The 24,915-nt window shown below is 37.2% G+C and overlaps 1 protein-coding gene across 5 annotated transcripts in view; it reads left to right on the forward strand.

Annotated features, from left to right (window-relative positions):
- Positions 1-24,915, forward strand: part of Adgrg6 (adhesion G protein-coupled receptor G6) — a 143,239-nt gene that overhangs the window by 51,922 nt on the left and 66,402 nt on the right. For all 5 annotated transcript variants that reach the window (XM_046450517.2, XM_046450493.2, XM_058581630.1 and 2 more), the window contains exons 3-4: positions 12,804-13,145; positions 15,886-16,509. In XM_046450517.2, the coding sequence (XP_046306473.1) occupies positions 12,804-13,145; positions 15,886-16,509 (966 nt within the window). The remainder of the gene's footprint in view (positions 1-12,803; positions 13,146-15,885; positions 16,510-24,915) is intronic.

The following is a 24,915-nucleotide window of genomic DNA, read 5'->3' on the forward strand; positions in this document are numbered from 1 at the left end:
TTAACTTTTTGTCCAAGGGCTTTGGCCTGAATTTTAAATTCAGTGTGAAACATACTTCTTTTTATATTTGTTATGAAAAAAAATAGTGACCAAGGAACTTCATCTGCATTGTTTGCTTTTGAATCATGACTTAGTTTAGTAGAAAAAGAAATTTGTAAAACAGCATAAAATTAAATCCATAAAAGGGACCTACTTGAGAAAAAAAATACTTTTAAGAATTAAAAACTATTCCTTTCAGGTTAAATCACACACATCAACTATTGTATCAGCCTATGTTAAGTTTTATTAAAATTTCAGTTAATTTTTTGGGGCTTGTTTTGCGTAAAAAAGCTAGGAGTTCTTCCACATAGAAACTACACAATGTCAGTTGGATGATTCTTTATAAAAAATGCCTGAAGTATCGCTCATCCTAAAATTTTAAACTCAGTTGATTTTACCAAAGGGAGAGAAAAATAATTTTTATTTCCTTGGGTAAAGGAGCAACTCAAATTATGTTGGCAAATAATCTTCAAAAATGTTATCTCAACAACTTCTATTTGTTTTCATTCAATAGTAAAGAATCCCAAAACTATGGTTTCTCCTCTTTACTTATTGAGAGTTAATGACAAATGGTTTTCTCATCTTAGCCCCTTCCCTATGAGAACAATATAGGTGGCTGAAGCTCTGTCTTCACATTGCAATCTCAAATTGCCATCGTTTGAAATTTCCCTTTCAATTTTCCCATAAGATGGACCTCCCTATATAATTTTAATAAACACTCAGGATAATTCTGCCTTGTCATCAGTGTTATTATGGAGGATGGGAAAATAACTGTGTTAGCTGTGTTATAGTTTATGGTGAATCAGAATAATATTATATGTGTTATTTCAAAATAACTTGAGTGATGATGCCTTGTAGAATTTCCCTACCATGTTCTAAATGAAATGGGATCACAAAAGGAATGTATACATTAAAGTAATCCTTCCCTCTCTCCCAGACAACACCACCAACCTGAATGGTAATCAAGAGTCTAGAAGTGATTTTGCAGAAGGTTTGAGTGATCATTCTGCTCCTCTGGTAGACAGTGAAACAGATGTATGCAGCTGAACCCTCCTACACTCTGGCAACTCTGAGTTGTGCCACAGTCCAAACCTCTCGGACACTGACAAGCTTCTGTTTTTAGGTCTGGGCCTCCTATTGGAAACATGCCCCACTGTTTGCTCTGTAGACCACCCAGCCCGCCCACGTTTGGTGGTTTGGCTTTCGCTGGCTTGCCTGCAGGTGTGACCTTACTCACCCACCTAGAGCAAGTCACTCTACCATTTTTCTGAAGTTTAAAAATATGACTGGCTGAAAGAGACAGTAAGCAAGTAGATTTTTATACTCTCCTGGAAACTTATAATTAAAGTTTGGTGACCTTCGTGAACTTTTTCAAGTGTGTTTTTGCTGCCCACTTGTGATTGATGTGGAGGATCCCTGGGGCATAGGAAAAGCATTTGAAATGCAGGGAAGTTGCGTAGGTTGTCCCCCAGTACACAATCTGCAAGGGGCTATGCTGGGTTAGCATCTACATCACCTTATCCCCAGCCCAGTGCAACCTCAAATTAGATAAATAGTGTAGTGATGGAGAGGCAAACCCAAATTCAGCCTTGCTTTTTATAAGGTAATAAACTGTTTCACTTTGTAAAGTAAGCTGGTAGGCATCAGGAGCACACTAATGCAACTATATTAAGTAGAAAGGAGGTGATTTTTTTCCTGATGAAACCACACTCTAAATCTTCACAATCTGTCACAGCTTGCTCTATAATTCTATGCCAGCAATATTCAAAATAGCACAATAAGTACTGTTAGCAAGATGTGGAAATTTTCTGGAGCAGTAGGAATGTACCCCAGAAGCCAGGATGTTTGCTGACCATTAGCTCTACTTGCATTCAACCTGTATTGGCTGTCCCTTAGGGAGGCGGACTTATGGCTTCAAAGTGGACAAACGAACACAAACAAGCTGAGCTTCATAAACACCAAAAAGACCCTCTTGCCTCATGACCTTGTGAACTATACATCAGGACACTCTTTTCCTTAGGGAAGCATCAGATATCTTTGTAACTCTTCTGGAAGCTTCTTTCTAGTAGGAATAACTGAAGCTATTGTGTTTGAGAACTCGAGTCCATCACTCATAAAAGCGATTAAGAACCAAAAGAGACTCCCTCAACCCTCACCCCCAGATCTGGTCTCAATGGCTAGTGACCAGCACAAGGTCACCTGGATTGGTTAATGGAAGAGCCATGACCAAAAGTCAGTGTGCACCAACTTAATATGGTCAGACACTCACATGAACATGGATTGATTTAAGAGGAAGGCGACTTGGTCTTCTTTCTCTCATCTGACACGATGTAATCACTCCAAAATGCAGCTTGTTGTAATTATTTTACCATTACTAATTCTCTACCTTTCCACATACTGAGTTTCACACAATAGTGTTTTATGGGTTTATATGGCTATATTCAAATTCTAAAGAAAGTACCTTAAGGGATAATTTTTGATCTGGAAAGGATCTCAAGAGTTTTTTCAGCTTCATGAACATATTGTTCTTCACATGATTTTTTTCCCCCTCAATAATAAAATATATATCTTATCAACTAGATCTGGTGATTTTGTTAGAGTAGAAGAACTACTGAGCCTCATTCCCAGCCCTTTTTGATATTTTATTTAGAGACAGAGTCTTGATGAGTTGCATAGGGCCTTGCTAAGTTGCTGAAGCTGGCTTTGAACTCTCAATCCTCCTGCTTTAGCCTCCTGAGCCACTGGGATTACAGACATGTGCCACCACGCCTGGATAGAAGAACACTTTTTAAAGTTCAGTTTCAGAGTTTAATATTTTTTTTCAGTGAAAAAAATTAAGTGAACCTATTTCTCATGCCCTTTATATATTATACTTGAGATTTATGTGAAAAGTAACTTTTTTTTTTCAGTAATCTCTGAAACTGAACTTTAAAAAGTGTTCTTTTATCTAGGAGTGGTGGCATGTGTCTGTAATCCCAGTAGCTCGGGAGGCTGAAGGAGGAGGAAATACTTTATACAAAACCAGAGATATGAAAATTGTGCTCTATATGTGTAATAAGAATTATAATGCATTCCACTGTCATATATAAATAAATTTTTTTTTAAAAGTTAACATGATAAAAATTTTGAAAAGTAATTAATCCCAGTGATGAATTCAGGCAGTTAGGTGGATAATATACTTAAACAAGGTCCTCAGGTACAAAAGGAAAATTTTTACTGAAAAAAGAAATACTTTTAGTTTTAAAAAAATATGTATTATGGAATTTTTACATCAACTCTTCCTAATTACTAAGATGTTTATATTAAAGGTACTCCTTAAAGAGGAACAATCATGCCAGCTGCATCTATAATTTGCTTTGCTCCAAACCTTGACTATTTAAACTGCTTCCATTTATGTGCACAAACCTGAGTGACTTTTTTTATGCCCTCAAATTAAAGGCTCATTTGGAAAATTTGAGCTAACATGCACACTTATCCCGCTACTAACATTTTCTTCCAGTATATTCTCCCAACTTATTGGGAAGGTAATTTTGTAAACCAAAAATTTGCTCTAGCTATTAATTTCAGGCTCTTCACCTGTACCACATTACATGGAATAAATAGGAAGCAATAACCTTCACTGAGTCTTAAAATTTGTTTTACTCCTACCTCCCCTTTTGACCACCCTCTGGTAACTATATATAAAGACATCTAAGAGGAAACTGAATATGAATGGAAGTAAGGATGCAGAAAATCAAATAAATGAACAAAAAATTTATCTAACAAAATGTACTATTAAGTAATAAACAAAACAACACTCAGAGTAATATTATTTGAACATCTTATGAGGAACCAAATAGAGCCCTCATATGGATATTTCATTAGCTAAACTCATGTGCTCAAGAAGTTAGTAACGTGCTTTTTAACCAATAATGACATCATTGCCTTCCTGGATGTTAGAACTGCAGTTAGCTTTTATGAGATGAAGACATTCTCTGCATATTTGGTGCTATTTAGCAATGTTTTTCTGAGTAATGCCAACATAGACCAGTTTTACCCTGCCTAGATAATCTATATGGAAAGATTCTCTCTGACAAGAGTGATGTTTAATGTTAGGTGTTTTTTTTTTTTTTTTCTTTCCTATAGTGTTGTCAATTTTTCTTTAAGAGTAATAAAAATCACAAGATGAAAATAGGACAGATCTTTGATGAGCAGAATAGTCACTTGGCTGCCCGTCATCATTTTGGCTTTGCTTCAGTGAGTCCAGTCTTTGTGGAATTAGCTTGACTGCCCCATGACTGCTCTTCTCTTTCTACAGACAAACTGTCTGATGGCTTGCTGTCTTTTGTCTTTCTTCTTGTTCTATGGACTCATCAGAGTTAGGCTCTAGTGATTCTGATGAGGATCTTTGTTCACTGTTAGTTTGTGTGGTTGATGTGGAAAAGAATGAGGTTTATTGAAAATGATTCCTCTGAGCACAAATTTGATTTTTACCTTCCCATGACTAAAATGTCTTTGTTTTTCTAGTGCTCTTATTATAATTTTTCTCTTTATTTTTTTAATATAGCTTGAAGAATTCTGCAAAATTCTAATCTCTGCCTACTTTATGAACTTTATCTTTTATTTCTATTTCACACACTGTACTTCTGCTGAAATAAAGTCATGTTATTTGAGTAATCCATGTTCTTTCTCACCTGCAGGCCTTCTTCCCTGCTGACCCCACCACCCAAAACACTCTTTTTCTCCTCTGCCTTCTTTCTCCATTTGGCCTATTTCCTAACTGCATATTTAGACCTCAGTTTCTTTCTCATCTCTTAGACTTGGTACCTCTTCTAAGTTTAAATGTAGGCTGTAGCACTCAGTTACATGTTCTATCAAAGCAGTGATCACATTGTATTATCCCCATCTTTCTGCATTTCTAATAATCTCTAAATTCCTGAAAATCAGGGCTGGTATCTTGTGCATGGTTGTATTCTCAGAACTTGGCACTGTGCCAGGCACATAGGATGCTTAAGAGGTGTTCATTGAGTGAATGGATGTAAGGGAGGTGGTAAGAGATGAGTTAATAAGTGTGAATGAGGCAAATTTCAGGTCCTGTGTATGTCTTTCTAAAGGTCTCGTCTTCTTGGATTTCAGAGAGATTGGAGTTAGAAAGACTATACTTTCATACTTGCATTTTCATTTTGATAGCTATTTCTGGTAGATTTGTGGAGGATGAGTTGCAGGTAACAGGGTTATTGATAAGGAAGTTAGTTAACTCAGCTTTATCCTAAAAAGGAAAGGTAAGAACCTCAAACTACATGTCCATGGGGAGTAGATGAGTGGACACATTTAATAACTATGAACAAAATAAGTAATAAACTGTTAGAAATAGTGTGGGAGAAGGAATATTCAGAGTTCTGGCTTGAATGATTCTTGTGTACTGCACTTGTAAAGAGGACCAAAGTAAATTACTTGAGGAAAGGTGCTTGGATTGTTGCTTCTGTGGGTTATCTGAGTGAAGACATCTAGCAAACATTTGCAAGCAAATGTAATGTAACGCGTGTATACTTTCAGCATTTGGCTATGATGAAGGCCTTTGTTCAGATGGGATCACCCAGAGAAAATGAGAGCAAAAGGGAAGAGCTTAAAAGAGAGGGGAGCTCCTCAGGGTGTTGGCTTACAGCACACCTGATTGCAAGGAACACAAATCCACTAAGACTGGACCAAGCCAAGTAGTGTGGCAGTAGGTATAACAAGAGTTCCTCCCCCAGTATCCATGGAATAGCTACAAAGAGCAGCTCTTCCCCTTGGTAGCAGGGCATGGAATGTCTGGAACAAAACTGTGCTTCTCTCGCCATTCTCTTTTCCCTTTTCTTTGCCAGCCTATCAGCTTCTTTGTTTGCAAGTGAACAAGGCACAAAATGATGCTACTTTATCATTGTCCAAGGAAGTTATCTGCCTCTCTATCTCCAGATTCTCAGAAAGATGAATTTGACGGATTAGGAAAGCTCATTATTTGGTCCCTTAATGTCAAGGGTCCACCCTTTGGGTCAAATAGTACAAATATGATAGCAAGTGCTGTGGGAGTGAACAGATCCTCTTGGGAGAAGCTATATGCATGGAAATTATGTACAGCTTTGGTGGCATGTTGTTATTTAAGGGAACTCCTTGGAACCACTTGAAAATCTTCAACTACAGATTGTGTTCAAAGGTCTGCGTGATTCTATATGTCTAACAACCTCTCAGTTGATGCTGCTGGTCTGAGGACCATGCTTCAAATTTCAAGGATTAAAAGGTCAAGCAGAGAAGAGGAAATGCTCAAAAAAGAACAGGAAAATGTAGGAACGTGAGTGAAGAGACTCTCCAAAAGCAGGATGTGTTCAGAGGCATCAAATGTTGCACAGAGTGTAATAAAAGTGGAAGCCTCTTTAATAAAGAATAATCTGTGTGATTTTATGAATTCTTTTCAGTGGTGCTCAGAAGCTGATGAATCAGAGTAAAAAGATCCAAAACTGGATTAATCCAGAGTTGGTATTTGCAGGGCAGGAATGTGGAAGGGATAATGGGACTGAAAAGAATATATTAACCAGTAAATATATTAAGTGATAGACCATACAGTTTAGATTGTTTAAAATTATTGCCTTTAGATTTTTTTTTTTTTAAGGAATAGGGAGGACCCAACCACTGCTTAGGAGACAACAGTTTCCCATGAAAATGTGTATGGGTGTGTGTGGGTGTGCATGTTCTTGTGTGTCTAATCCTCTCACAAGGGATATACAACATGTCTACATGACAGGTTGACTCTAAAGGGATTTATAGCAGTTAACATGTTTGGATCTTCAGAAAGTATTACCTTTTGCAATTAAATATGTTTGTTCTCTTGGGATGGGGCTATAGCTCAGTGACAGCTCTTGCCTAGCATGTATGAGGCCCTAGGTTTGATCCTTAGCACCACATTAAAAAAAAAAAAAAAAAGAAACAAATAAAATACAGGCATGCTGTTCATCTACAATTATAAATTTTGTTTTTAAAAAAAGTATGGGTGTTCTCTTGCCAAGGGGATTATGCAAAGAGAGGGCTCAAGATTTAAACATTAATATTACACAAGACACAGGTGTTTTTCAGGGTGTGGTACATGTGAATATCTTTGGAGAGTCAAAGAAAATTGTCAGGCTGAACACTCAGTCCCATATGGAAGAACTTTCATTTCCACCTCATGTTAGTTTTCTAGCTGTGTCAAACCTAATCAAACTGATCTAAGTAAAACGGTGCCCTTTTGAACCCATGCTTAAGTCATTGCGGTAGCTTCCTATTCACAGTGCTTCCAAAGAACATTCTGAGGTTGAACCATCATAGAAGGAAATGAAACAATTATCTGGTTAACTCTGGGGAAACCACTGTTTTAGGAGGAGTGTGGGAGAGAACTGATATCCTCGCATGGCTGCTGGAAGTTCCTGTAGGAAATTGGAATGACCCGGGTAACCCTGGCTGAAGAGTCCCCTCCCAGTGTGGAAATGGCTATCTCTGAATGCCGAGTCTGGGGAGGAGTGGTGAGGGAGGGTGAGGATGCTTGCCAAGTCTGTCACATTAACAGAACCACAGATGTCACAGCCAGATTGCCTTCAGATTCTTTGCCATCTTGAAAAGTCTGCATCCTGGTCTGAAATCTCTTTAGCTTAAATACTTGCTGTGATGAAGTTATCCAGTTTTGTGTATTATCAGTCGAAAATGTTATTTACATTTTATGTGCATCTAAAATGCTGTTTACATTTTACATTTCAATGATGTTACATCTTGACTTGGTCTGGAGAAATGGGGTGTCTCTCCTGGGCCTTTAATGATTAGAGCTGATCCTAGATTCTCAGCGGCTGACTCTTAAATTTAAACTTTAGAAACCACGAAGGCTATTAAATACTTTAATAAACTTTTTAAAGCAAAAAAAAAAATGAGCTTTTCATTCATTAGAACTTACTACATTCACATGGATAATTAAAATGATTTCAAATAGATGTAAATTGAAAAGATGACTTACGCTAAGTTTTCATGGAGATCATTTTCACTCGTCAACTTTTCCAGCAAATTAATTAGCTACCCTCCTACTCACATCCAAATAAAGAAAAAAGATGTGATTTAAATGTATTCATTTTGTTCATCATTTAACTCAGTGCAGGGAAAAAACAAAACAAAAAAAGCAGTTATTCAGTGCCAGGCAGAGAGATCAGTGTTGAAAGCAGCTAAAATAGGTCTCTAATTTGATTTATCTCTTGGGATCTGAAATTCCTATTTTAGAGAGATTCCTGTTTATAAAAATTCCTATTAAAAAAAAAAAAAAAAAAACATGGTATTTGCATTTTATGAGAAGTCCGACTGCTAGAATGGAGTAAGGATCCAAATCTCTGAGATTAAAAATCCCCATAAAATGCTGGTTATTAAATTTCAGTGTTGTTTGAGAGTAGTCTTGGGTATGATTGGGAGGTTTCCCATGTAGATTTGAGTTTCGCTGAAGAACAAACTTCTGTGAAAATGTGGAAAGTACATGATGGCTGGACACGTGTAAGCACAGGCAGAGGGTGGCATTCGGTTTGTTGTATGTTTAGGTTGCCTGAAAACTTTGTGTTACAGATTGGAGGTGAGGACACATTACTCTCTCTTGTCCTTGAGAACATGATGAGGCAGATGCTTTGAGTTAGGTAGCTTCTAGAAGATATGTTAATCCTGGTTTCAGCAAGGTCTTACTCAGTGGCTACTTCAGTAGCTTCCTTTTCAGCAGTTCTGCCCTGTGAGAGAACAGATTATTCATTAAAGGGCTGTCTCAGAGTGTAGGAATCAGTTAAAACAATGATGTTAGATTTTTCTAAACAAATCCAAAGCCCTATATTTCAGACTTTCTAACATTCTTTACTAAATTATTTCCAAATTAGTTATTTTAAAACATAAATTTTAAGCTGATGAAATAGACTCTTAAAAAATGTTGTTTAAAAAGTAACCAAGCTCATTATTTTGCTCTGAATCACTTATTTAATTGTGATATTTTTTTCTCCCCTAAAAGACTCTAGACTTAGATTCAGAAGAGTTGCTTTGGATCTTGGTTGTACTATCAATCAGATATGTAACTTTGAGCAAGTTATAGAACCTAGTTTTATTTATTTCCTCAAAGGATGGGGTAGTCATAATACCAGGGTTAATGTGATATTAAATGAAATTATATATATGAAAGTTCTTTACTTTGATGTGATCCATAAATATAATGAACATGATGATAATAAACTAGTTTAATTGGCATTTTATCCAGTTAAGATAATTACAATTTAGTAGCACTATCTCTAGATGTTGTCTAGCCACTATGGATGAGACTTATATAAGAGAATATTTTGAAATGTTTTTTAATGTGTTTTATGGATGTCTTACCTCTCTGTATTTTATTCAGTGAATTCCTTACAGAAAAAGATTCTACTGAGGTGGGCTGCTGTTCTACTTCTCTTACATTATGGATGCACAGGTTTGTTGTTATACTAACGACTCCTGATCAGCCAATGCTTATATAGTGCTAAAAACATGCCACATACAACCTTCAGGACTATTTAATATTAACCCAAGTGATCTTCCCAATAACCCCAGAAAGTGGGTACTATTGTTAACCCTTGTGTAGAGGTGGAGAAACAGGACCAGAGAAATGAACTTAATGTTTAGGATTGCATAGTCAGTGTTATCAGTCAAATTTAATTTCCTTTACCCTCTATTCAGCTTTTATGAGGGATTATGCAAAACTAATATATCAGGATAAAGTAAGTTCTGAATATTGCTTGGATCTGAGCAATAAGAAATGACATCTCATCTTGGAAAAATTATAGTGCCTGTCTGAATGTTGGGATGACACAGATGATGGGATGATGTTTCTTATTTTCCTTAAGTTTTTTTTTTCTTTTTAAATCTCCAGTGCCTATTACTGGATAAATTTATTGTATATAAATCATTGACTAGGGATGTTTCTCTCTCCTGAGTCCAAGGTATAATAATGGGTTGCTAAACTTGTCAGAGAGTCCAAGTCTTCTCAATCCTGTGCTATGTATGAAATCATCTGAAGAAAGATCCAGAAGCCCCATCCAAAGAGACATTCCAGATTTTATGCACTATTCAGACTTTTTACAGGCTTAGAATTTATTTGACCTGGTTTCATGTGCTGCACATAGTCATTCTTTAATGTAGGCATGTTTTCATTCATTTAAGCTACTATCTTATTTGTTTATAAATTTAATAGATTTTACTGAGGTTCTCTCATGTTCCTTGGCTACTGTGGGGTGTTGGGAATAGGGTAGTGAATGTAACAGGTTTGTACCTTTTATTGAGCTAATGGGAGAAGACAGACAGTAAGCAAACAATCTCATGAATAGAAGTAACACAGCTGCTCTGAAGAGTACTGTAATGGTGTGGAACATGGTGCTCCAGGGATAGATAAGAGAAGGCATTTGGCAGACACGTGAGGATCATAATTTGTTTTCTCTCTTCTGTCTTTGGCCCAGTATAAGATATCAGAGCCTTAGGAGGAACAGTGGGAGGGCAAGTTAGAGTGGGTGGGGAGCCAAGGTGGCAAGACAAAGAAGAGGTGAATCCAGTGGCCACAGAGAGAAGAAAGGAAAACTAACCTCAGCAGCCTACCAGCTTTCAGTCCTTGAGAATATCAGAAGCATCAGAAATACTTGTCATAACTGCCATTTTCAAGAAAAGCTGCTACGTAGGCATTCTACTCAGTTTAGTTAAAGGAAGAAAACAATATATTTAAAGCCTTTTCTGTTAACATGGTTAAAGGGTTTTACTTTTGAGAGGATGTCTTTCATGTTTTTTAACATTTTTTTAAATTCTTATTTTTTAGTTGTAACTGGACACAAGATCTTTATTTTATTTATTTATTTTTACGTGGTACTGAGGATCAAACCCAGGGCCTTGCATGTGCTAGGCAAGCGCTCTACCACTGAGCCACAACCCCAGCCCCATCTGGCAGTTTTAATGCAGCTTATTTATCTGGACTATTGTTTGGACAAAGTTGCTGCCTTCATCTATGCAAACATTTTTAAACAGCATGAATATTAATGTAGAAGCATCTCTGGATGGGAAGACGGCTGACCTTAATTTTTGGTTCCAGCTGCTGCCCAGGCCATGGGTAAATAATTGAGAAGATCCTCGATGTTCTTGTTAGTGAAAATGCTATCATAATGTTCCCCTCTGTCTCAGAAGTTTCTTTTATATAAATATATATTCATTTGATTAATATTCATTGCAAGTTTACCCTGTTGTTTTAGTTAGCGTTTTCATCACTGTGACCAAAAGACTTGACAAGAACAATTTTTGAGGAGGAAGAGTTTATTTGGGGCTCACAGTTTTAGAAGTCTCAGTCCATAGATGGCTGACTGTGTTCCTCAGGGCCCAAGGTGAGGCAGAACATCCTGGGGGAAGAAAGTTGAGGAGGAAAGCAGCTCAGGACATCACACCAGGAGGCAGAGAGAGTGAGACAGCTCTGCTCCCAGGACAAATTACATATCCTAAGACCACATCCCCAGTGACCCACCTCCTCCAGCTGTAGCCTACCTACAGACTGTCACAATTCAGTTAATCCCTATCAGGGGATTAATGTCTTGATTAGGTTAAGGCTTTCATAACCCAGTCATTTCACCTCTAAATTTTCTTGCATTGTCTAACTCATGAGCTTTTGGGGAACACCTCATGTCTAAAGCATATCACCTGTGCACTGAGAACAAAGTGATGAGCAACAGAGATGTGGCCCTTGGCCTCATGGGACATGCAGTTCAGTGGGAGAGACCCAGCTCTCATTTAGTGAGGCTTTGAGGACCCTTAGCCTACAATGCTATTCCCCTAGTGTGTTGATGACATGCTCCATCTCTTCATCTGGATCCCTGCACAAACGTCACCTCTTTGGATAACTACCCAACTTGCCCACCCATTCTTGTCCCTGTCTATCCCTTGCTTTACTCGCCCCCCCCTTCTTTATCATCATCTGTAATTATGTTTAATATTGGTTTAGGTCTGAGACTGAAGTGTAAACCTGCACAGAGAGCATCTTTCCCGTTAGTACGGTATGTTACTATTTAGAATAGTGCTTGGCACACTCGGGCATTCAGTAAATATTTGCTAAATGAATGAGTAAATGAGATGATCACTGAAGCATATAATTACCAACCATGATAAACAAACGGGATAAATGGAAGTACTTTCAGTACTATAAATATTCTACACACGCAAGGTGATAATGTTTATTTGAATTTGAGGAAAAGTACAATCTGCCTTAAGATAACCTGTTTAACTTTTGTGTTTTTAGCTTTCTCTTCGACCATTTATTTCCTAAGAGTTTCTCTTTTCTTTGTTTCCATGGTTTGTAATATTGAGCTCTACCTTTATGGATTATACCTTCTCCCATCCAGTTCTATTACTACGTGGAGTTTCTTAACTTGGGTCAGTGAACCTTTGTGAAATCCACTGGTGACTCCCCAGGCTCTTTGTGATCGTGAAATTGGATGTGATATATGGCAAGACCCGTGTGCATTATATATAACACCTAGAGTTTAAAAATCATTGCTCTAAATTTTTGTGTTTTTCTTTTCCTTTTGGTTGCACCCTTGGCATTTCTTTCTCTTCTTGAAATGGTTTCATGGTCCTTTTAATTTTCCCGACTGTATTTTGGTATTTTTAAATGTTTTCTGTTTGACTGTCCCCAGCGTGTGGCATGCTTGGTTTATTGTGCACGTCTGATCCCAGCCCTTCTCCCTGTCTCTCTTTTGTCTGGCCAACAGTGCGAGGATGTGCCAACTGCAGGGTCGTCCTGTCCAGCCCGTCTGGGACCTTTACTTCTCCGTGCTACCCCAACGACTACCCTAACAGCCAGGCTTGCATGTGGACCCTGCGAGCCCCCACTGGCTACATCATTCAGATAACGTTTAATGACTTTGACATTGAAGAAGCTCCCAATTGCATTTATGACTCATTATCCCTTGATAATGGAGAGAGCCAGACTAAATTTTGTGGAGCAACAGCCAAAGGACTATCATTTAACTCAAGTGCGAATGAGATGCATGTGTCCTTTTCAAGTGACTTTAGCATCCAGAAGAAAGGTTTCAATGCCAGCTACATCAGAGGTATGTAAACCAAAGGCAGCGCCAACCTTCTGTTTTCAGTTAACATGTGCTACAGTAAACACAAAGACCAGAAGACAGAGTTATGCTCTTTTATGTGAATGTGAATGATTAGGATTAGGACTTAAGGGCAAGAATCTGTTAATGTTCTCTAAGCATTCTCATTAGTAAATTATGACTACCAGATCCCAAATCTGGTTACAGTAGAGCTTAATTCTTTTATACTGTTTATATGCAGAGCATTTAAAAGCTGCTTGGAAGACAATGTCGATACTCCACTGCTAATAATTAAAATCTGTAATTCTAACAACTCTCCACTGAAAATTTAAAGCATCCTTATTTAGAAATCATTTTATTTTGGGCAAGTTCAAGGCCAGCACCAGAAAATTAGTGAGGCCCTAAGCAACTTAGTGAGTCTCTACATCAAAATAAAAAAAAAAGGGCTGGGGATGTAGTTCAGTAGTAAAGCAACCCTGGATTCAATCCCCAGTGCAAAAATATATATATACAGAGAGATGTTGTCCTTTGAAAAAACCACCCTAGGGGACAAATATAGAAAACACATGTAAATTTACAAAGAGCTATTAATAATTAAGGTAACAACTTAGCCTGAGGAAAGCCCCCTGAAAGTACTTAACTGAAAAAAATAAAACATTATTAGTAAATGTTTCCCAGATTCTAGCATCTCATAACATTAAAATAATCTTGTAATCTCTAAAACCAGGCTTTGCTTAAGGAAGCTTAAGCTTTAAGACTATGCAATTTAGTTACATATTTTTGTTTTTGTTTTTCCCTCTTCTTATGAGCTTCCTAAGTAGATGTAATATATTTGAAAGAAAGGGAGAGAGGGAGGGAGGGACAGACAGATGCAACCATGAGAATGGCTGGCCCTCATCATTACAAACTGTGTTTTGGTTGAGAAGTTATTTACTGTTTGTGATTGATATTAGAGATGTGTGGTTAAGTAAAACACACTTGATTTAATTTTTCAAAACAATGTTTTAAAAATATGAAATATAGGACAATTGAAAATGAAAAAGACATGAATTAATATTCATTGTATACCCACCACACACTCATAACCACTCATAAGAAATATCCACAGCTGTTTCCTTCTAGCCTCTTTCAAAAAAATAAAATGCATATAGAATACTAGATTCATATTGCATGACTATCCCTTCACATAAGCAGACCTTGAACTGCCTTATATTTAAAATGTAGACTTTCACAGTTCTCTAAAATTCTACTATGGATTTTTTACTAGAATATTTATATTAAATGATGTCTTATACAGCTCTTCTTGGTGTATATTAACATATGTTCATGTGCACTGCCATTCATATGAAACAGTTTTTAGATAGCATTTTTTAAATAATTTTATTTATTTTTGTTTGTGGTGCTGAGGATCAAACCCAGTGCCTCACATGTGCTAGGCAAGTACTCTACCCCTGAGCCACAACCCCAGCCCCTTAAATAGCATTGTTAAGGAAACATACTTATCCTTAAATCAACTTCTATTATATTAGCATAGGAATATGTTCATAGTGTTATTTAATAATTTCATATATATCACAGATATAGTAGGCCAATGAATGCATTTATTTTCATTTATTATACAAATAATAATAATAAGCACTTCCTCTTTATTGCTATGGGATGGTCACCACTCTCTGCTTCAAGATATTAACTTATTTGGTTCTGATTGACCATATAGTTAATAGTACCACTGTTTATTTTACAGATGAGGAGACTAAGGTAGAGAGAGGCAAAGTAATCCAAGGTCATGGTTACTCTATAGAACAGCTGGGATATGAAGCTTCATTGTCTGTCCTTTAACCAGTACTCTTTAGTGCCCCTCAAAAATAGCTCGTATGCCCAGGTTTAAAAGGTCCACACCTTAAAATACCATTTATGTTGGATTTTGCCTTATACTCTTTCTTCTCAATAAAATTCTACTTACATTTGTTCCTAAAATAGCCTGCTGATGGGAAGAAAGAGAAGGATATGGAATATCTGAAGGGAAGAAGGAGGTCTGGAAATGTTCAGGAAGAGTGATGAAACATGGAACAATTGATTATGTTTAGAATACAGTTGAAAAATAACTTTTTTTTTTTTGGTAGTGGAGTTTGAACCCGGGGCGCTTAACCACTGACCCACATTCCTCAGCCCTTTTTTATATTTTATTTAGAGACAGGGTCTTGCCGACTCACTTAGGGTCTCACGTCACTAAGTTGCTGAGGATGGTTTTGAAATGGCCATCCTCCTGTCTCAGCCTCCTGACCTGCTGAGATGGTAGGCATGCGCCACCACGCCCAGTTAAAATAATATAATTTTAAAAATCTTAATGTGTATACAAAGCCTTCTTGGAAACTAGTTCTTTCTTAATTGGGGAGTTATGTGAGTTTTTTTGTTTTGTTTTGTTTTTAATTTTGAACTCAGAGATTTAAAAAATACTTACCAACTTAGCTTGCTATAACTTCAATTGAGTTTAAGCATTAGATTCAATCATGATTAGAGTTAAAATGGGTAGGATTTCTTATTGGTGTTATTATTGGTTTAAGACCAGTGGTAAGGGGTTGTTGATAGAGGAAGGGCAGAGAAAGAGGGGAGCAAGCAGGCAGAGGGTGGATAAAAGTCAATGAGTAGAAAGTGGTGGAGGACAGAAGAGGTCAGATGTTTGCATCTCTGTAGTCCTTGTTCTGCAGTTAACATGTCTTATCTCTGGTGCTGTGTTTTGTCCTAGTTGCTGTGTCCTTAAGGAATCAAAAAGTCATTTTACCCCAGTCAGTAGATGCTTACCAGGTATCTGTTGCAAAGAGTGTCTCCATTCCAGCGCTCAGTGCTTTCACGCTGTGCTTCGAAGCAGCCAAAGTTGGCAATGAAGACAGTGACTGGGTGGCGTTCTCTTACTCGGATGCATCCCTCGAACCCTTGCTCACTTTTGGAAAGGCCAATGGTGACTACTTCCTAAATATTTCTGGCTCAAAATGCTGGCTGAATAGCGCATTACCTGTGAAAGATAAAGAAGACATTTTCACTGAAAGCTTTGAGCAGCTCTGCATGGTTTGGAATAATTCTTTAGGCTCTGTCGGTGTCCATTTCAAAAGAATCTACGAAATGGTCCCGTGTGATTCTACCATTAGTAAAGTCATTCCTGGGAATGGGAAATTGTTGTTGGGCTCCAATAAAAATGAAATTGCCTCCCTAAGAGGGGATATTTATAACTTTCGGCTTTGGAATTTTACCATGAATTCGAAGATCCTCTCCAACCTCAGCTGCAATGTGAAAGGGAACGTGGTTGACTGGCAGAATGACTTTTGGAACATCCCAACCCTCGCTCTGAAAGCTGAAAGCAACCTAAGCTGTGGTAAGTCTGTGGCATAGAGAATTGATAGTCTTTGTTTTTTAGCATTGTTCTATGAAAATGTGCGTCAGTAAGAAATTGCACACACACATGCATAAAATTACCATTAAGGAGCTCTTTAAATTTTTAAAATGTTATCTGCTCCATCATCACAACATAATCAAGAATTGTATTTGATTATAAGCCATGCTGACTCAATGAAAGCTTTTGGTCTTGCCATTCTTAAGGTTTCCCTAGGTCATAGAATGTCACACAGTTTGTCACTATCAAAACAGTTATAATTATTGTGTCTCAAATAGAAATGTTAGCTCTTGGTTTGAAACAAAATAAATTAATAAATAAGTTATTATTCACGAAAGTGATCTACTAATAACCTGATCTTTACCATCCTAGAATGAAATTATAATTGCATTGCCCAAATAAACAGCTACCACCTAAGAGAATATTATTTGCTCAGCCAGTACTAAACACTGAATTGTCCATTTTATGGAAAATCTTGATAGTCAGAAATTATCAATTTATTCTTTGAACTTTTATCTTCATTTGTTTGAAAATGAGCATTTGTAGTCATTTAAAATATTTTTCTCTCTGGTTCCCTTTTAGGAAACTTTTAATGTGGTATTATTGGAAGTAGGTAAATGCAAAGTATTTAGAAAACTAATTCTAAAACATAGACTTCTATCAAATATTTCCTATGTATACAAGTTAATTCTGGAAGTCTTTATTATAGGTTTTATTTAAACATAACAGTAAATATTTTATTATCAATTTTATTTTATTTTATATAGATTTTTTTAAAAAAACAACTTTTTTATTCCAACTTTTGCTTTGTTTTGGTAGTTGGACACAATATCTTTATTTTATTTATTTTTATATGGTGCTGAGAATTGAATCGAGTGTGAGGCATGTGTACAAGGCAAATTCTCTACCACTGAGCCCCTTATTATCAATTTTAAATGCCATTGATAATCTAAACTATTGATAATATGTACTTTTTAGTCACAGAGCTAACTCTCAGTAAAGGAGAGCAGAAGAGGTCTAGAAGTCCAAAGTAATTTTATGTAACTTTGGGAAGAATTTTATCAGATCTTCCTTCATATTTTGCACCAAGGAGGACCCATTGTAAATTTGAGGCCACCTCCCCAAGTATCCTGGACTGTGCCTGTCTTTCGGACTTGGGAAATCCCTGTCACCTTTCCCTCCATGGAGGTCACCCATCTCTCTCTGTGGTCCACAGCACTCCTGCAGATGGTAGGAAGGCTATCAACTGATGTCATTTGGAAGACATTTTCTTATGGATTGTTGGAAAGAGGGGTGAACCACAAACCTGTTCTGGAAGGAGACTGAAACTTTGGAAGAGCTAAGAGTGTTCCTTAAGATCATACTCTGGTCTAAGGTTAGCTAGAGAACCTTCAGTGACTCCTATAGAAGTCTTTCACTCAGTGAGGAAATGTAGAAGGTCAAGTGTATGTGTTTGGTGTGGCATCAAGAGTGAGGAGGGGGAGCATTCCCTACTTTCTTGGAGATCAGTTTCAGTCCAAGGCCTTCTTTCCATCATATTCTTAGCCAGTGTTAAAAAGTCACAATATGGACTATTCTGATATTTGCCTTTTTATGAAGCAATATCTTGAGGACTGGGATAACCCAAAATTACATTGAAATAGAATACATATACTAAATATCATTTCAAAAACTTTACAAATATTTAATAGTTTCTTACATTATTCATCTTATCATGTGAGTTCTATTCTTGACCCCATTTTGCAGAAGAGGAATCAGGAATGAGAAGATTAAATAACTGAACCAATGACACTAAATTAGTAAGTGACCACATCAGGATTTGAACCCAGAACAGCTGACTTTAGAACTCTGCTGTCTTAACCAGTATAAATTATAGAGTTATTCAGCATAAGAAGGACTAGAAAATGTGACATGGTACTAGAGTAATTGAGCTAATTTGTGCCCATGGGAAGAGTATGAAGTCCAAGAACCAGTAACACATTTTGTACATTCTGAGGGAAAACACTGGATTTACAGGGTGTTAACATAGTATTTGTTTGAAACAAACTTAATAAGGTTGCTTTCCTGCAGTGCTTCTTGGATACCTTAGTATAATAAAATATGAGGGACATAGTATTACAGGGATTCCTAAACTATGAGATCCTTGAGGCCAGAAGTTACAATTTTAAGAGCTTATGGTAGGCCACTTTTTTAAAAAATAAAAGGTTCATTGGAACATAGCCGTGCCCATTTTGCATATATTTTCTATGGCTTCAACTGTGCTGTAGTGGCTAGGTTGACTGATGGTGATGGATACACCACAGACCTAAAATATTTACTATGAAGCTCTTGGTGAGAAAATTGCCAACACTAGAACTAGTCCAAGGAATCATGAGGGTCCATTTTGCTGAAGTTCACATTTTGGGAAAACCTGGAAAAGACCTGTCAGATCTTCAGGCAAAGTGAGCCAATCACTCACAGGCTCTTTAACCCTTAGTCTTGGTTGGCAGTGGTGGTATTTATTGTCATTTATTTGCTTTTGTTCCACATAATTCTTTTAAACTATGAATTATTTCCCACATTAAACAAAAAATAGATCTCACACAAAAATGAATATTGGGAGTTCTTCTGGCAATCAAAATACTAGCACTTGGCTGGAATTTCTACATGGATGATGCAAGTGGAGTTAAGTGACATCTGCTCCTTTAGGGATCTTCCAGGTCACCTCAGCCCTCAGCACTCCCCATATCCTTCCTACTGCAGCCCTTTCTTTTGTCTTTAGATCACCTTCTGACCCTGGTAGGCATTTAAGTTTGAGAATCGCAGTTTAGGCTACTGCTTTCTGGTAATATAGGGTGGGAAACCTTAGAACCTTAGGGAAATTGAGTAGTGGAGATGGTTGGTGGGCTAAAACTCTGGTCTCCTCCAGATTGTATCTGGGAGTCTTCATATTTTCTTTGCTTTTAATTAATTTTAATTTTTAAAAATTGGCAGACAAAAAGTGTAGTGATTCGTGGTATACCATGTGGTGTTTCAGCATATGTTTTACTTGGTAGAATGGCTAATTCAAGCTGATTAACCTGTTACCTAATTCATTCAGTCTACTTAATCTGTTACCTCATATACTTGTCATCTATCTGTGTTGAGAACATTCAAAACCTACTCTCCTAGTAATTTCAAGTGTACATTACATTGTTTTTAACTATAGTCATCATATTGCATAATACATCTCCTTGTCTTCTTATTTCTGTTTAACTGTAGTTTTCTATCTCACACACTCCAGCCCCTAAGAACCCCCATTCTACTCTCTGCTTCTATAATTTCAACTTTTTTAGAATCCACATGTAATGAGATGATGCATCCTCATGTTTTTTAAACTCTTATCTTCAAGACTTCTTTTCCAAGCCTTAAGAATACTAGAAATGGGGCTGGGGATGTGGCTCAAGCGGTAGCGCGCTCGCCTGGCATGCGTGCGGCCCGGGTTCGATCCTCACCACCACATGCAAACAAGAATGCTGTGTCCGTGGAGAACTAAAAAATAAATATTAAAATTTTCTCTCTCTCTCTTTAAAAAAATCTCTCTCTCTCTCTCTCTCTCTCTCTCTCTCTCTCTCTCCCTCTCCCTCTCCCTCTCCCTCTCCCTCTCTCCCTCCCTCCCTCTCCTCTCTCTCTCTCCCTCTCCCTTTAAAAAAAAAAGAGTACTAGAATATATACATGTTCATGTACCTTAGTCATTTGCAAAATGACTTAGTCATTTTCAAAATGATTTCATCAAAGAACTATCACAAGCATCAAAGTGAGTTAATTTGAATCTCTCTTTTATAGACACCTTCTTTCCATTCCAGGATGACACTAGACACCCCAATTGGGTTCACTTGTGCCCTGGACTGTGTGTTGGGAGTAATTATGGGAGAAGGGGATTTCCTGTTGCTTAATCATCAGCTCTGGGAGTTGAAGAATCCCAGTTACTTATTAACTGACAGGAAATACCTGAACCAGAGATTATATCTAGTTTTGTTAGCAAAGAAAAACTTCAAGAAGTAGAAAAAAGTGTGTTCTATTAACATTTTAACCTTTCTTTTCTTTTTTTTTCCCTTCTGGAGAACATTTTGCTTTGCTGTCTATGGTTATCTTAATTTCCAACAAACTAATGATCAGTACAGTAACCAGTGAGAAAATAGGATCCCATTCCTAGCATTCCACTGGACTGACAGGGTCTATTAGGTATGAGCTATTCCAGCATCAATTTGTAATAGGAAATGGATGGATTTTCCAGTGGTGTTTTGCCAGATTAGTTATAATGAAAGTAAGATAGTAAAACAATAGTCTGCATTTAATATTTAAATATCCTGTCATTTGTTTCCCATGTATTAAATATCCTTGCCATAATAACATGAATGTTATTATTAAAAGCTTTAACAATTTCATAATTGGACATTTTGTTTCCCTTTATTTTTTCAAAGTTTATTTGGGGAATGAATATGCCTGAATTAAGAAAATTTCCCCTGATTTTTAAATTTATGATTAAATCTTCTCCTGTCCAGAAATAAATGATTTATGTAGCAATAATTCTTTTTCACATTGTGGCACCTTTATTTTTCCTAGAACAAAATTTTAAACATTCATTTTTATGACCTTCAGGAACAGATAATCTTCTTAGTTGACTCTTTAATTATAGGTGCAAGCATTTGCCTGTGTTATAATTCAGGTTTAGACACTGGCTGATGTCCATCAGTTTTCACAAAGAACAGACAGTGCTCTCTCTAACCGTTTTATTTATTTTACTGATTACCGCTCTTTCCTGAGGAGTGGTACAGTATAACTCAATGAATAGCAGGAGTTCAAACAAATTACATTATTTAACAAGCATAGCTTAAGCACTTCCCTCTATTAGTCACTGTGGATATAGAGATAAGACACAGATCACAAGTACCCGATTTTGTTTTTATTCCTCTCCAGAAATTTTTACAATTTTATAGACTTTTGTTTTCATCTTCAAGATTTTGCACCCTGTTGCTATGGCTTCATCAGCTCTCAGAGACCTGCCCTTTCTTAATTTCTACAGTTCTATCCCTCACAGCTATAAAACTCATTCATTGTTGAATCCTGCCCTCTCTCCCTAACAAATTATTGAGTTTAGCATTTTTAGATTTCTAAATCATCTTGAAATAAAAGTAAGATAGAATCACTTTATCTTTACAAGGAATTTTATTCTTTGAGAAGATTCAAACTCTTTATTAGCATAGTAATTTCCAGAAATAATTTAATTTCAAACATATTTTATTGAAAATTTATCAAATCCTTCTTAGTAACGACTGAAAGAGAAAAGGGAAGGGTCCAATTTTTAATTTTATGCTTTTTGGAAATTACTGTTAGGGTTACCATTATTTGGGTTATCAAGTAGGGTATGAGATAAGCTACTGGCTGCACATCTGTCCATTTAAACCATAACTTACATAAATATATAGTGACTTCTTTCAGTAGTGTGATGTGGGAAGAGCAACAATAGGTACAGAAAAAAGATTGGAGCTATGTAGCTGTTCACCAACTCCTCATATACGTTTTTGTTTCTTTTTTCAAGAAAACTTGACTAAATTTTTCTATTAAGTAAACACTTTTGTTAGCCTCAAAAATCAGGGAACATACACAGTTCATGTTATAAAAACTGTTGGTGATAAATATGTCAGTATCTGGAAGAGAAGATTGTCCCCTCTTCTTTAAGCTCCCAGTTTGTAAATCCATCAGCCTAGCCAAATTGATCATGACATTGGCTATTTTATACAGATATGCTGGAAATGGAACTAGGTAGTAATGGAAGAGTGGGTTTGCTCTTGGGTTTTTTGTTTGTTTACTTGATTTTATTTGAAATGGGATGTCACCATGTTAGCCAGGCTAGCCTCATACTCATTGGCTCAAGTGATCCTCCTGCTTCAGCTCCTGAGTAGCTGGGATGACAGTCACACACCACTATGCCTGACTGTATAGACATTTTATATTTCATGTGTTTGTTTATGTAATTTGGTGTATTTGTAGTGTCAAATCTCATTCACTATGGTAACTTCCTTCCAATTAAATTGGTTATTTTTTATACCACTTTCATAATGCAGTTTTCATATTTAATTTCTATTGAATTTCTATTGCCCTGTTAGATCATCATAAAATAGTGTTTATTGAGTATTTATAAGGCAATATTAATTTGCTAATGTAAAATTTCCCAGGAAGAACAACAAATTAAAATATTGAGAGGCAAATGCTATAATTTCCCAGGAAAGCCCGTCACACACTGATATTTATACTTGGTACCATACAGTGAAACTGATAAAATGTTCAAGAAAATGATTGCATATCTTGTTCTAAATCATAGCTGTCTGACTTTCTTTTCTTTTTTTTTTCCCCCTCTAAACTCTCTAACATAATGTAGTGGAAATGTAGTTAGCTTAAGAACTTCTTTCCCACACCACTGTCCCTTATCTCCCTTTGTCTTCCAGAGATATTGTATCAGTTCCAGAAGTGGCCTAAGGAGCCTTTGACTGCCAGCATTGTGTGTAATTTGAGAACCAGAGGACTCGATCCAACCGTCTCCTCTGTTGCATGTTAGTGACTGAGATTTCCTCAGTCGCTCTGAGTTTTAAAGGCTTTTTCACTTTTAAAAGTTCATTACCAAAATACAAGAGTGCCTGTAGGAGAATGAGGTCCTGAAAAAAGTGGACATACATGGTGATGGAAAGGAATGAGGGCAGATGGCATTCAAGATGAAATGATTCTCCCTCCATCCTGCCATACCTTCTGCCTCCTCAAATGCTTTTTTTTTTTTTTTTTGCCAGACTACACTTGGTTTAGTTTTTGAGTGTTTAAAACTTTTTTAAAGTCCCTCCCCATCTCGGCTTCCTTGCACAACCAAACATCCTCATCCAGCATGCACTCCTCAAACCTCAGGAGTCTGAATTGAATCATTCCCATGAGACTAAAACTAATTTCTGTAGAACTGCTACCAAAATTCTAGAACAAAATGAGGACTCTTTATGGGTCTCCATCATTTCCTTGCCCCTCTGGCACACTTGATTGGTACCGCCACACCCTTCACTGAACTTTCTTCACTTATGTTCCCTGAGACCACTTTCCACAGAAGCTGTTTTTAACTTCTGTGTTCTGTATGACTGATGCTTAACCCTGGGAATATCCAGAGTTCATTCTGTTCTGTTCTCATATCAAAACCGTGAGGTTAGGCCTCTTGGAAGACCCATGTTGCACAGCACCTCAGTTTCATTACAGCCCTTACTCTTTACCCATCTCCACCTAAGTTTGCAGTCCTGGTATTTCCTGTCTCCTTTCATGAGATGGTTATGTGCCTATTTCTCAATTTGGAAACTAGCGAAATGTCCTTTCTTCTCTTCTGTAAGTTGATAAATCTTAAATCCATGTATGCTTCTCTCTGTCCTTCCTCACTATACTCATGATATCAAGCCTGAATTGTTAGTATTACTCCTTCTTTTTGTGTCTTCCTTGTTTTGGTGAGAGAATGTCAAAAATTATCGTTTTCAAATATAAATCTAATTTTCCCTAGCTCTTATTCATTTTTTCCCATTGCCTTTAAGAAAAAGGTCAGAATTTTAGCAGTCATTCATAATGTGTTGAGTAATTTATTCAGTTCAGCTTGAGCACCCACCTACTGTGTGTGGGATTCACCACTGGAAGAAAGACACAGTGTCTCTCCTACTACAAGGCCCTCCACTGTCTGCTGATTACCTGTGTATCATGATGTCCCTACTGTTCTCTATAATTACTCTATTGCATTTTTAATGCCACATTACTTGAGTTCCCAGATCTCTTCAGTACCTTCTTGGTATATGCTTTAGAAATCGTCTGGCAGCCCCAGGTCTCTTACTTCACATGCCTCCTGGGTCTCCTTCATTGTAATAGATTTCCTGTTCCCTCTCCTCACCAAGCTGCTGTCATATCCCCCTGGGGACTGCTACCACCACCGTTCCCTCAGCACTCAGAACTGTGCAGCCAGCTCCATTCATGCCTCTGAGAGCAGCAGCACTGCAGGGGACACTGTCCTGACCTCCGTGCCTCATGTATTGTAGGCAATGAGTGAGTTTGTGTTGCATGAACATATAAAGGTCTGATGAGAGCTTCTTGCTAGTTGATATCACATCATAGACCTGCTTGTAAGGCTGGCCTTTCTGGTATACCATGATCCCTTCCCTGAGCCTGGTGCCTGAGGCAATCAAGAATGAGGAAATGGTGCCTCCTGAGATGCTGTTAAACTGCTGGGGTGTTTTCTGCTTATGCACACCGTTTACCTCATTAGGAATCTTTTGTGAGCTCATGCATCTGCTCTGCCTTTTCCCGTGGGAAAGCTGGGAAAAGGTTCAAACATTAGAATGAAATCATTGTCATATAAAT

Source organism: Marmota monax, unplaced genomic scaffold (genome assembly GCF_021218885.2).
Source record: "Marmota monax isolate L192 unplaced genomic scaffold, Marmota_monax_Labrador192_F-V1.1 WCK01_AAM20220418_F8-fsc00030, whole genome shotgun sequence".
Taxonomy (NCBI): Eukaryota; Metazoa; Chordata; class Mammalia; order Rodentia; family Sciuridae; genus Marmota; species Marmota monax.